The sequence below is a fragment of the Opisthocomus hoazin genome, chromosome 6, assembly GCF_030867145.1.
Source record: "Opisthocomus hoazin isolate bOpiHoa1 chromosome 6, bOpiHoa1.hap1, whole genome shotgun sequence".
Taxonomy (NCBI): domain Eukaryota; kingdom Metazoa; phylum Chordata; class Aves; order Opisthocomiformes; family Opisthocomidae; genus Opisthocomus; species Opisthocomus hoazin.
Window position 1 is genome coordinate 71,919,517 of NC_134419.1, and position 14,645 is coordinate 71,934,161.

The 14,645-nt window shown below is 36.6% G+C and overlaps 1 protein-coding gene across 7 annotated transcripts in view; it reads left to right on the forward strand.

The window, feature by feature from the left end:
- The window catches only part of ATRNL1 (attractin like 1), a 585,672-nt gene that overhangs the window by 447,885 nt on the left and 123,142 nt on the right, over positions 1–14,645 (forward strand). For 5 of the 7 annotated variants that reach the window (XR_012764307.1, XR_012764308.1, XM_075423811.1 and 2 more), the window contains one exon: positions 2,848–2,955. The exons of the other annotated variants lie outside the window; for them this stretch is intronic. Coding sequence is in view for 3 of the 5 variants with exons in the window: in XM_075423811.1 (XP_075279926.1) it covers positions 2,848–2,955 (108 nt within the window). In the remaining 2 variants the exon portion in view is untranslated. The remainder of the gene's footprint in view (positions 1–2,847; positions 2,956–14,645) is intronic. 7 annotated transcript variants of the gene reach the window in all.

A 14,645-nucleotide genomic window follows, 5' to 3' on the forward strand; every position in this document is an offset into this window, starting at 1 on the left:
CAGTTGTCTGCTCAGTCAGATAAATGCTCATTGAATTCCTCAGTCCTATGCTAACAAAGTAATGTTTCATATTTCCTGTAGTTTTAAGCAAATATTTGGGCATATGGTTAATTCCAAATACTATAAATTAAATGTGTAATAATATATTCAAGTGTTACATGTCAGTACATCTATTCTTTATCTCCAAGTGAATATCCCTAATTACTGAAGAAGTATCTATTTATTTTTTGTTTGTATGATTTTTAAAAGCAGTAATTTTGGGGGGAATGTGACTATATAAATAACACCAGCGTAGTTCCCCTTTCCACTATCCTATGTTTATTTTACCTGAGCTACAATGAAATCTGTGTGGTTCTGATAAGAAAAAGGCAAGGAAGAGTTTTTTTCACTCTTATAACACCCATGTTTGGAGAGTTTCCCTCTTTCTTGGCCTATGGTTGAATTACGGGAATTTCCCCTTATCTGTGTGAGCTATGTGAAAACAGCGTGTGACTGCAGCACAGGGTGTCACATCTGAATGCCAGCTGCCATGCAATAATCTAACTCACAAGATTTCCTATAACTGGAACTTTGCCTTTGTCCCAGTCTTGATACGTGGCCAGTTGCAGATGGTGGGAGTTAGTGACCTTTTCCAGCCACAAAACTGATTTTCGAAGTCATAATATCTTCCTGTATTTCTCCTCATTGCCTCTTATTTTTCCTATTCTGCACCTTACAGGGAGCTTTAAAATGCTGAACAGAAAGAATCAGTATTTTCAATAGAGCACTTTTCTTCCATGTGCAGGTGCTCAGCTGCCAGACTCAGCAGTGCTTCATGGCCAGCCGAACATTTTAAAGTTTTCGTTCTTGTTTACAGACCTAATTAAGAATCTTCATAGTACTCTTCTCAAATGACAGAGTATCAAAATTACAGTGGCTACCTTGTGAATGAAAAGATTTTACTGAACAGATGACCAAGAGCAGAGATGAAGAAAACTGCTAGCCTTAAAAAACAGAGAGCATATAAAATACGCATTCCTTTATAGTCTGTATTAAGTAAATCTTCTAAATAATTGTGCATTTGGAGCATAGGTTATTCTGCTCATTGAAATGCTTTCCCCAAGCAATTCCATTTGTTCAAAACAATGTTTGGTTTCCCACTAAAAAGTAAGCATTTGCCAATAGCTCTGTAGACTTACAATACTGTAATGACTTCCATATGGCAAGACTGCTCTAATAACATTGTTTTCTTTAATTTTTTGGTTTTTAGGAAGAAAAAGAGCTAGATATAGTAATTTTAGCATGTAGTGACTCAGTATTTTATGCTTTAAATTTTTGTTGTCTCTGTCAAATTGTTGATAAGACTGGAGGATCATGGTAATTCTTTCTGGCTGTAAAATCTGTGCATATATTGTGTTGATGCAAATCTGTGCTGCTGTAAATCAGTATGCAGGGACCACCAGTTTCATTTGTAAATGAAGGGTTAAAACCCAAATTTTTAACCATCTAGATATTAAAAATAAACTATTTTTTATTCTGAATATAAAACATGCAGTTTCATCCAAAGACATATCAATAGTCCTCGTGGTATGATGTACTGGGTGCCCATTTGCACAGGTGCTTACTGACAAATATACTGCATGTTTATAAAAAATAGGCCTTAGGAATGTACTGGTATGCATTAGGAGACTACTGTACTACTTTGATTTTAACATTATGGGTGCTTCTTTAGATTTTATAGACTATCTTAAAATGTAAGTCAAGAAAATATGCATGAAAAGTATAACAAAATGAGCTTGTTGCTTTGTAACAGACCTTAAATCAAGAGTGTTTATTAGTAAGCTGCCAGCAAATATTTGCTTGCATACCTTTTATTATTTCAAAGGCTTTTATGAACAGTACATTGCAGTGCTAGTGTAATTTACATTCAAATACCAGTTTCTAATGTTTTAAGCTTTCCAGAGAAATTATAGGGAGAAAAATGCTAAGAAAATGAAACTTAGATCTTTTCTAATGAAACATTTTTGCAAGCGTTTTGTCTCTTCAAGATACTGTGACATTCTGTTCAGTTGGAGGAGCACATGACTTTAATTGCACGACTCATTCATTTAAATATTTAATAATGCTTTTATTAGTTGCTCTGAACCAGTGAAGTAAGATCTGCAATATCTAGTGCTGGTCATCATTTTTATTCATCATGGTTTAATAAGCATTATAATTACAGATTGAGGAAGAAATATGAGTTAGCTTTGTGGTTTTGCTTGGGTCTTCTTTGCACACTGGTATGATTGGAAGGGATTATACAAGCTCTGTGAGCATAGCTGATCGTATTCGAATACACTGATGCAGGCTTCCCAGTCCTGACACATTATTCTTCCTGTTCTATATAAGTAACTGCAGAAAAGATAGTGCAGAAAATTATGAGTCCTGACACTATTAAATCCGTCTGGCTTAGTAGAGAAGTATGAAAATTTGAAGGCCAAGTGGACTTCCTCTTGGCAGGTGTTCTAATGCATGCATTATTGGAGGAATTAGACTTCAACTATTTTTACCAACCACTTCTCTTGCAACTTGCACAAATAGCAAAGTTATTTAGAGTGAACAGTCAGTTAGGGAAGGTTTCATTTGGAGATTTCATCAGAGTTCAAGCTGAAAGACTATTTGTAGACAACATAAGCCCTCAGGGCTCAGTTCTAGAGTAAATATAGATGATGATTAACTTAGTATAACTTTCTCCTTTTAATATTACAAATATTACTATTTGCATGCTATTTACATTCTTATGTTTTAATGGGAGGTATACTAGGGCAGACTAATATCTGGTGCATTTTTTAATGTTTTGTTAAAACATCATTTTTTCCTCATCAGCAACTTATGCGGGAGCGACAGCAGATGGCCAGCCGCCCCTTTGCTTCTGTCGATGTAGCACTGGAAGTAGGAGCTGAGCAAACAGACTTTCTACGAGGGCCATTAGAGGTAGGAACAGTGGTGCTGACAAGGGACCATTGTGATTTGCATATTTATATTGCTAGTCTCATCTGCATCTGCTTCTGAAACCAAGCAGCATCTGAATACCTGGAGCGGACAAGTCTCAGCTACATATGTTATGCCATTTTCAAGGTGCACAGTTTTAATACCATGACATGAGCTGTAACAAAAGCCACTGGAGAATCTATTAGCCTGGGCTGGAGTGACAGCCAGCTCACCTGGCAGTCCTTTCGTGATGAATGCGAGCGGAAGGAACGCAAGATGCAGGCATTAAGGAGGAAGCAAACCTCATGCTTGGTCCTTCGAGTACACAGTGCCCCCTAGTTAACATCGATCTTAATTAAGAGCGATTACAATGAACAAACAAACAAATAAATCAATCAAGCAGCTGTGAGTCGAATTTCAGTGTTCTGCTTGATATGTACAGGTTTAAAGAATAGAGAGTCTACTGCGTATTTTCATTTGTAGATAATGGCTACGTTACTGCATTCTTTTATTGTAATTGCAGAACATTGGAAAAGAAATAATAATATGCAAGGCAATGTGATATTGGAATAGTGTAATAATGCATGAAATGGGTTCTGGAAGTTCCACCTGAAAATAGAGGGAGAATTACAATATGTGGATAATAATGTATATCTAATCTAGGTTGGGCTTTTGTTAGATCGTAATCCTCTATTCCGTTACATTTATTTACAATATTGTGTTTACAGTTATTACTTTATCTTATTTATGGTGGGACCTGGGAATGAGGTGTGATAGCTTTGAAATCTTTCAGGATTATACTTTTCTTTTCGTTGCTGCCAATTCCGCTTAAATTCAAAGCTTCTCTTACTTTTCTCAATAGCCTCTTTCAATGGAAGATTAAATACACTCTATCAAATCTCTAAGGTTCATGGAGAAGTGAGCAATGTGAAAAACAGATTCATAGCAGAAAGAAAAAAAATCAGCTCTTGAGTACTTATCAAACTGAGGTGCTCTGTCCTGCTACTGTATAGGAAGCAATCACAATTGTTCTTGCTGACAGAATTTAAATACTTGGAATAGATGGTGCATAAAAATGCCATATGTCTTTGAAGAATCTTTGTTGTTTTCTGACCAAATGACTAGAACCCCCACATTCTGCACCAATATCACCGTTTTTCTGTATCCTTTATATTGGAACAGGAGACCTCTCCAGCTCCCCAGCCTGAGGACACATTATACTGTAGTTAAAAGTTAACTTTTTTGAATTATTACATTGTTTCTGCACTGGTATCTGGGAACATTTTCTCTGTTGTCTTTTCAGAGGGAGGCAATGAGTGGGAGCTGCGGCATCCAAACTCTAATTCTGTACATACTGATTATTTAATTAAACTTTAGAAGTAAACATCACAAGTTAATTGCCACATTTTCTTCTCTCCTATCTTTTATTTAGCTTTAAAAGAGGTAGATGCTAAAATATTTTAATTGTATTTTACAGTTTTTATTAGCTTTTTCTTCCTAGCCCAGAGTTTTCTAGTAATTGTATAGTATTCAGTATCCATAGTGTTTTTTTCCTAATTAATACATAGTTATACACAGAATGAAGTCCATTCAAAGTTTCCTTGGAATTACAATATACTGATCTATATCAAAACAAAGCATTGTGCTGAGGTTTAAATGAATGCAATTCAGGGTATTGATTGTCCTTTGATGTGTACTCTGTAAGAAAGAGCTATATTAAGCTTCTGTTCCAGGACTATCCTCGATTTCCGAAAGGACACTATAAGTTGTAGTTGCTATTCTGTTCTTCATTCTCAGCTCCCTTTTGTACTGAAGGGAATTTAGATCGCACGTGTACTTCCAGGATGCAATGCTTAAACTATATGGTAATTCCAGTATGCTATTTGGTTGGCTTTTGTTTCGTTATTTGTGTTTATTTGTAAATATCCAGAGCAATTGTTTCACTGTAGAGTTTTAGTTTGCAATAGTAAGGCACTTTTTGCCCAGTGTTTGGAAAGCATATCTATAAAAATGAGTGTGGATACTGTACTTAAACTGATTGCCTAGTTTAGATACTTACAGTACAACTGATAATATTTGGGTCTATTTTCAGTTAGCAGAAATTTGCAACAGATTAAAATAAAATCCTGAAAACATTGTAGAAGAGACTTGAATCTCTGTTATTTTGGGCTCTCTTTCTGCTTTGGAGTCTTTACCAGCTAGTCTATCTTTCTTAATATTTTGTCAACAAAGTGACAGTATCTTCATATTTACTGCTTCAGAAAACTTTAATCTGCTTCATATTCCTTCTGTGTTCTGCTGTCTGAGTGAGTTTTCAAGCACTGGCAATAGCCTTTGTTCTTTCCAGTTTAAACCATATTATTCATCTTTACCTCTGCAGGCTGCATTTCTGTGTAAGTGATACACAACATGACATTAACAAGTCTCATCTTGTCGTCCATTCTGTCATGTTGGCCTTGTATCAAATATTAAATATATTATTGTCAGCTTAAACCTAAAGCAAAAGAAATCAAACTTAGTTTTTCCCTTGCCTTCCTTCCCTCTTGGTATCATGTCAACCCCTATCTTGCTAATGATACTGGTAGCATGGTAGTATCCTAATTCTAAATCTATGAAACAATTCCTGCTGTTGCTGTGGCGTGATATTCGTAATACTAATCTTGTGCACAGTTACCCTATTTAACCCATGCCAGCCTTAATCTGCTTCTTCTTGTGCTTCCATTACGATTGCCATTTCCCTGCTTAGAAGTGATGAAGTCTATAGGAGCTCTTACAAGGGTAGGTGAGACTGGAGGAAGGCCATCCATCACTCTTCCTCCTCCCTCTTGGGAAGGAGAAGAGCATCCTAAAGTTGCTCTGGTGGAGAAAAGGAAGAGAAGTCTGGAAGCAGTGAACCTCTCGATCCGAAGAGGGGAACAATCAAGGGGGGCTACAGTGAAATGGCTGGTGTCTGAGGGGGAGGTAAAGGAAGAGAAAGAAATCCTAATTTCCACCTGGTAGCCATTTCATGTAGCACAGACTGTTAAGGAGCAGAGTAAGAAAAAGTCAGAAGCACCCCATCCAGAGAATTTCATAGAATCGTAGAACGGTAAGGGTCGGAAGGGACCTTAAAGATCATATGGTTCCAACCCCCCTGACATGAGCAGAGACATCTTCCACCAGACCAGGTTGCTCAGAGCTCCATCCAGCCTGGCCTTGAACAATTCCAGGGAGGGGGCATCCAAAGCTTCTCTGAGTAACTTGTTCCAGTGTTTCACCACTCTCATGGTTAAGAATTTCTTCCTAATATCTAATCTAAATCTACCCTCTTTTAGTTTACAGCCATTCCCCCTTGTCCTATCACTACACACCCTTGTGAAAAGCCCCTCTCCACAACATTGAGAATATTGTGATATTTTCTCATATTACCATAATTTTTTCAATACCAGAATCATACAAAATTAAAGTAGCATCATAGATCAATAGTTACAATGCTTCTTGACACTCAGTGCCCGCAGTATTAAAATGTTTTTTTGTTCCTTTCATTTCTTTTTTCTAGACATCTAAGCCATTTCCAGACCTGTTTGTTTTTTGCTCCCCAGTGTATCCCAAAAGCTAAATCGTTTAGGTTATCTTCATATTCTAAGCCTCCTTTAGGCAACATTTTTTCCCAAGAATATAAATCACTTTTGGAGAGTCACTTCCACCGTGCTGTTGACAGTCATTTTAGTTAATCTATATCTTAAGTGAAAAGTAATAGAAGTGATTTTTCTGTTCTGCTTTGCCTGACTTCTGGGTATTTTTCAGTTCGTTCAGAGGCCATTACTTTTTTTGAAACCGGGACAGATTCTTTCTTTACACTTGTGAGATAAGGTGGGCCCTATGGTAAATTCTAACGTATGGTCATACGAAGTGTCTGGACAGCAGCATCTACTGTGCTACGTCTGCTGGAGTAAAGACAGATGTGTTATTGTCTGCAGAAGAACCAAGTGCAGATTTTCTCTCAGGATGATCGTCCATTTGATATCTTTACAGTATTCCTTGGATTTTTTTTTTTTTTCCAAATCAATGTTGTTTAATAATTATTTCTGCAGAAAAACATGCAGTAAGTCTTTCAGTCATTCTTCCATCAAATTACTGCATTTCCTGTAGAATTGTCCCAGATGTTAGGTTGTTCTCTACTTCTGACAAGGTAAGATTATCTCAAGAATTTTGAATTTCAAATAAAATCTAGGTTTGTTTCTCTAGCAAGCAATAGGTAATGTTTGTGGTACATTAAAGAAGTTTTGAATTTCAGGCACTTCTGAGAAGAATGAAGCAAAGATCGACCATTATTTCTCATTTATTTGAGTAAAAGAATTGGAAGGTATGCACTGACACTAGTAGCTCTCATTATACCAAGAATGGCTATTGGAAACCAGAGTGACTTATTAAAACACATTAAAATCCTGTACCAGAGATTTGTGGGGTTTAGGTAATTGAAGTTTATACTAATAAGCTGTGTTGCTGGTTTCTCCTGCCAAGAAGACATCAGGAGTTTTTATCTTGCTTTACAAATAAATCCAGTTTTCTGCTTTAATTTGAATAATTCAGTGAGCAATTTTTGAAACTGCAGCCTAAGCGTGCTTCATTATTTTGTACAATATGAAACAAGTTGTATTCTTCATCAGCATTACACCTGCATTATTTTGATGACATAATGTCTAATATCAAGGAACAGACTCTTCCCAACTCTTGTTACAGGTCATCAGATTGCCCCTTGATATTTTCAGTTCCTAATTTTAGTCTCGGTATCAGAAGATAACTTCACTCCCCTTGTAAGAAAGTAACAACTAATTTAAGATAATGACGAAATTGTCCCTAAAATGATCATCTTATTTCCGGTGACCATAAAGGCAATACATATTTGGCAACAGGAGCTATCAAAGACCATTATACTTGCACTTCTTGCTCACTTAAAAGTCATACTATATAATTTGCAAAGCTGCAAGTATTGCTCATGAAAGCTTATTGGGGAGGGAACATCAAAGAAGATATTTAGTATATTACTTAGTTATTATAAATTTCGTTTAAAATACAGTCAAGTCTGATTATTCTTTATTGTTACAGTGGAATAACTAGACCTTATCCCACGCTATCTTGCGGGACAGTCGTTCTCCTGGATGGGGAAGGATAGTTGCACTGGCTTATCCACGTTTTTATCTTTGTCATGCTTAGTGCTGAGGAAGGTGTAACGCCAAATGCAGGATACAGCCTGTGAGCCAGTTCAGCCCCGAACACGTACAACAAGTTGCAGGTTGTTCTGAGTGATTCCAGGGGCTGCAAAAGCTGTAGCTGGACTCAAGAGAACAGAGACGTAGTTTAGAGACACCTACCCCTTTCGTTCTTTTCAATGTAATTCAGAAATGAAGGTTGCATTGGTTTTTTGTAACCTGCTCCTTAGAAGGCTTTGAATGTGCACGTGAGGAGTTGGTGGTTTTAGATCTCTCGTCCCTGAGTTTAATTGTAACTTTCCTAACTAATTTTTTTCTTTCTTAACAAAGTTTTGTTTGTTTTTTTTAACCTCATGCTAATTCCAAGTTTGAATTATCCATATTGTCCATGTGTGATGTCCATAAGCCAAGCTCTGCTTGGCAGTGAAAAGGGCTTCACTAAGTACTCTGTCTGGTCTGTGGCACTGACCCTAAAGGAGGACCGCAGGAGAGAAAAGCTAGATGGGAACAATGCAAGCAATCAGAGACTTAGAAAATATAACTACAAGGAAAACTCAAGGAAATTGGAGTAGACTACTGAAAGGAGTCAAAATAATACCTTCAAATATGCAAAAGGTTAGTAGCAATCAGAAGGGCAACAATCTTTGTCTGCACTGTAGGCAGTGAAGGTGTAATGGACTTAAATTGTAGTACAGGAGGTTTAGGCTGGATATCAGGAAAAAACTTCTTATAATAAAGCTGAATCACTGGAAGCAATTGCCTGGGGAGGTGATGGAATTTCTTTTATTGGAAGCTTTTTAGAACAGGTTGGACAAACATTTCTCGGGTACCATGTACCCATAGCAGCATTAGCTGCTCTCCTTTCAGCTCTATCTTTATTATTATTCTGATTGCCGCCTAGATCTTCCTTCTTCATACTCTCTGAAAATTTTCCATTTCTGTTGTTTGAACACTTTAATTACCTACATTGCACTATTAGTTGCCTGGTACTGAATATATCTGACCCTTCTCTTCACTTTTGGTGTTATCTTCATTGATTTACATCCTCAGTTTTCTTGCAAGATCAGAAACTGTTAAGTCATCTCTAACCCCTAGTCTCTCCACAGTTCTGGGTCTGCCTAACATGATCTCCAGTCCATTCTGGAACAGCTTCAATATTCTCCTTGAAGTCTGTATTCATGATGTGATTATTCTTTTTGTCTTAACCAGTGCATTACCATTTTCGTAGCCTTTCAGATTCCGTGCATCCTACATTACTAGATCTCAGGGAAATATAGTCAGATGGTAGACCTGACACTGAAGAGAAGAATCTATATTGGATCACATGTTCTGTTTTTCTGTATTACTCAAAGATGGTGCTAAATTTGCTGTCCGCTGCCTCAAGAGCTCCATTATCTTGTGGTATGTGTTGACCTTGCTGGCTCACTTCATTCTTCTCTGCCCACTCCCTCAGTCCTGTTCATCTGGAAAACTTTCTCCTAAACTGTTGAGTCACTTTATTTTACATCCTACCTTCAAATCTTTTTTTTTTTTTTATTCTTTGCAAATGATTGATTCACCTTGGGTATCCTTTTGTGATACCATGTGTGAGGGAAGTTATGCACAAAATTCACATTCAGTAGTTCTTCCATTAGAGAAAAGCATTTACCTGAAAGCAGTGTTGTTTGGTTTGCCATAACTCCTTCTTCATATAATGAACTATTTTTCATGAAATAAGAATTTTAGATTTCACACTTTTTAATTCCTTGTTCAGTGGTCATATGCAACAGCGTAGCTCTGCCCAATTAAATATCTTTACATTTGCATAAGATTGTTGTTACTTCTCTTTAGATTTATGTCTAGCAATGTGTGAATGTTCTGAGCCTGTGATTCAGAACAAATATCTAATTTAGTTGCTCATGCACACTGGTCACAGCCATGATTTTTTATGTGTGTTGTGTATACTAACTCTATTCAATGTAAAGTGTATAGATGTTCAACTCCTTGCACAGAATCCAGTTAGAAATATTTTAAGATCTCTAACTAATAGTTTTCTCATTTGGCTTATGGGAAATCTAAAAATAGTCTAAGAAATGCTGCCTGGAATAAGCCATATTGTTTTCTCATATAGACCAAAGTTTTTTGTGTGTTTGTTGCTAAAATATGTACTAACACCTCAAAACTTGTTGAAGTTTTGACAAAGTCCTTAACTTAAAGAAAATTTTTAAAAATCCAAATTGGTTCTGGAGTGTATCCAGTCTCTAAATTTACAGAAAACATGTTTTTGATTCCTACATTCTCTTGTTTGCTTGCTTATTTCTGTTGAGTCAATTTACCTTTATGGGCAAACAGACATTGTAAGACTTCCTTAAACATAATGTATAGGAGGTTTGTCTACATGCAGGTTGATGTCCTAATATTTCATACTAGCAAGAGAGTAAAGCCTCTGCTTATTAGCTTGTGAGCTGTAGGATCTGTGAATTCACAATTAGTTCTGAAAACCTGATTTTTTTTCCTTTTTTTTTTGATAAAAATGTAGCTTTCCACTTCACTAAATTTATCTGGCACATGTACTGCATAATCAGATGACTACAGAAATTGTTTGGATAGAAATACATGATTTGTGTTGAACAAAGTTGCCAACAAATTTCATGCTCAATTGGAACAATTAGCAGGAATTTTGGCTGACTAGCTAAATGTAGGTGTTTCGGCAATATTGGCATGCTGTGAATAGAAATTGTTAAATTATTGTATTAAGCATAGTTGCAAATCGAAAGTATCAGAATAAATGTTCTGATTGTTTTCAAGCAGAAGTATTTAGAAGTGTCTGTAAATGTTATGAATATTGACTCTGTACATGTCCTATGTTCATTAACAGTAATAAATAAAATTTTCCAACATCTTATTTCATAAAGTACATAGGTACAAAAATTCAGTGAATGCAAAATAAAATATATATGTATGTACCTCTAGGATTGTCTTTGAGCAAGGCTTGCTTATGGGAATCTTGCCTTTGATAGCAAATCCACGACAATGAGATTTTTCCAGAATTGTTTAAACTGAACATACCAAAACATGGAAATAGTTATGCTATCAGGATAACTAAAAAGCACATAGATTAAAATTTTTCCTGGTTTGACTGACTGGGCTTTTCTGTACACTTGATTTGCACATGCCATTCTCTGACAGGCTGCTCTGTCTAGTTATATATATTTTCTCAGTATTTCTTTTGGTTTTAGATCAAAAGTTATTTCTTATCTTTAAAGTAGGACGTTTCTAAAAGAAAAGTAGAAGAAGAGATAGATACAGAAACTGTAGTCTTTCATCAGCTCTTTCCCATGTCTCCAGGTGAAAATGGCTACCGTACAGTGGTGGTTGATGTTTGGCAACTTGTAATCCTTAGCTTTGCTTCAGAGATTTTACCTGCATGCCATTTCCTAACTCTGTACGTGAGCTTCAGTTCTTCCTGCCAACAGCAATACGTATTGAAGCTGCAGCAGACAGAAATGCAATGCCTTTGCTTTTCTTCACAGAACTTGACAACCTACATGTATTGTTGGATAATCTGTTAGGTTATGCCAGTTTTCACTGAAGTTTTGTCTTTCTATAACTGCTATCAAACTAAAATCGAGTCTGAACTGAATATGAATTCGATGCGTAGAAGGCAATGCGCCTGCCCTAGATAGCAGATGCCTAAACTTCACCTAAACTTCAGAGAGCCATCCATTTAGCTAAGATTTGTCTGACTCCACAGCAAAGGCTATGAGATATTATGTCTGGTCAGGACTAGAACTAAACTAATTTTGAAGATGGCAACGTGTTGCACAATAATATAGTGAGACTAGCATCTGTCCACGCGGTAAGAACGCATTGAGCCTGAGGGGGACTATACCCACATAGCCCTAGGCACCCTGTGGGAGCACACTCTTAGTTTTACAGCTACAGGAGTGAATTAATCAGATGGTTAAAGCAGAACAGATTAGAGGGTATCTGACTGCTCGGGTGACCTGGACACTCCTCTGGAAGGGGGCAGGTGTAAAATGTTCCCCGTGGGCAAGATCCCGAACTCTAGAGTATGCTTTTTCCATCTCTCTGCCTGATGTGCTTTGGGCATCATGGGTCTTGAATTTCTGGTTATGTCATGGCTCAATTTCAAGAAAAAGGATGAAACATGTTCCTGCTTAGGTAGACCATGAGCCCCCTGAACTGAGTAGAGCCTGAAGCTCAGCCCTCTCCTCACCTGGATCAGGATTTGACATCTGCTCTACCATACAAAAGACATATGTGGGTCCCGCTCTCCTTAGGTGCCCATCATCAGAGCTGGAGGAATTTAATCTAAGCGTGCTGTATAATATTCCTCCATGTTCCCTGTGTTCTCAGTGGAAGAGGACAAGGCTTAGTTTTCCTCCTGCATGTTGTGAGAGGCAGTTTATTTTTTCACACTAATTCTTTAGAAAGGTATGGTATTAATTACAGGCAGACTAGATCACTTCTTTGGTGTGAGGAACCCAAAATTTCAAAGAGGTTGTGAGGAGGCTGGGTACGTAAGTTATAGGGCATGGATTCCATTCACTGGCTTTAGCAAAGCAGAGGCAGAAACATTGCATCAGGTGTTAGTTTCAGTAATAATCTCAATAATTTTTTTATTACAGAAAATACCATAATATTAGAACTTTAAAAATGAGTGGACTCAATCGAGATTTAGGGCCCAATAGTATGATTCCTTAATGGTTCAGAAGGAGCCTTCTCCTGGCACAATTTCTTTTGGAAAACAAAAGATTATGAATGGTCTACTGCAGTAAGTAGAAGCTGCAGTAAAGTAGAAGTTACAAAGGCAGTTAGACTGCAGTGAAACTGGGAAGGTCAGTAAGTTTGTATCAGGGCCATCTCTGCAAGAGGAACTCCTTTAAAAAGTAAGCAGTCTTAGTGATATGTGATCACTTCCAGTTATAAATGTAGTGTACTTTACAAATCTATTAGGGCTGCCTATAACGAAGACTGTAAAACATTATTGTTCATTAGAGTGATGCAGTAAAGTTTTTAACAGGTGTGCATGAAATAAAAATTTGCTTTTTTCATCTTTGGTATGTATTCACGTTATTGGAATTATATTTAAAGTAGAATTTTGCCCTTCCAAGTGCTATTCCTTCTACTGTATCCTTGACAAGATGATCTTTTTCTTATCTTTATTATCCAGCTTTCAGTAAGAAACTGGGAAGTTTAAAGAGACACTTGCTGTCAGCTTCTTGTCTCAAATGTTTCGGCCTTTGAAAAAGATGTATAAATATTGAATCAGCTGGAGTTAATAAATAAAGTTACTCAGTTCTACAAATACCTTAATGGTTATTAAGGGAAAAGCCACTGGACTTTTGGAAAAGTAGACAAGCAATTTATTTTATATTGAGAAGTTTTTCAAATTGTAGGAATCACAAGGAATCAAATGTACCCTTCTGAACACGCTTAAATATCAGTTTATGTGCGGAAAAGCATTAGCCAGTGACTCACAAACATAATTTGTGCTTTGCAACACAAAACATACAAGTTCTCATGACACTCTTTAAGTTCGCCACTAAATATACCAAGAGCTGCTAACCAGTCTTTGGCAATGAGACCCAGTGAGATCATTTTCCTCTGGGCATATGGATGCTGTAAAGTGCATATTTCATTTTTTTGCATGAAATATATATTAAAATCATAGTAAAAGAAAGAAAAAATATTACCATTTTGTTATAAACAGAGGCAGCCAAACGTCATAAATAGAATATGCATTAAAAAAAATCTCCAAAACTTACTGTTGTGTACTCCTGTGTACCTTCAGCACTTATCGTGAAAGTTATTTGAGTTACATTCTCCCATCACTCACTTGCTGAAGTCATGAAAGGTAGAGTTGCATCAGGTCCAAATCCAGCACAATGTATATCTGCTAGAGCACCATTAAAAACAGATCTGTGAAGTAGTATACCTACTCTGATTGATTTATTGAGGAATAGTGGATTCGTGTTTATGATTAAATGCAGGGTAATTACAGAAATATGTTTTTAAAAAATTGAAGAAATTTTTTTTTTCACTTCACAGTGTAATTAAGTGGTAGAAGTAGTACTACAATCTGAATATTTAATTTTCTTTTTCTCCAAAACAGTTACAGAATCTGTTTCTGTTCTAATACGAAAATTCCATGGACAATATCCACTGAAGTGAGTATAAAGTGCAGCGTGTATGTGGTCTAGCAATAGTTTATAGCCAGTTTGCCACTATTTGGCAAAATAAATAGCTAAAGAAGATTATAAATAAGCTTCTCTAACCCAGATGTCTGTCATCTTGGTGACTTTCTTTTACTTTTAATTATATGAAGAGGTAACAGCTCAAGGTGAAAAGAAAGTAAAAGGAGAACTGGAAAGGGTGCACAAACAATATAGGAACCTGAAGGAGAGCAATAATTAATGTGGGGCCATACAGGAAGATGCTTTGATGCTTTGGGAGCAAGAATTTTATGTCCATAAAATGCACAAAATACGCATCCTT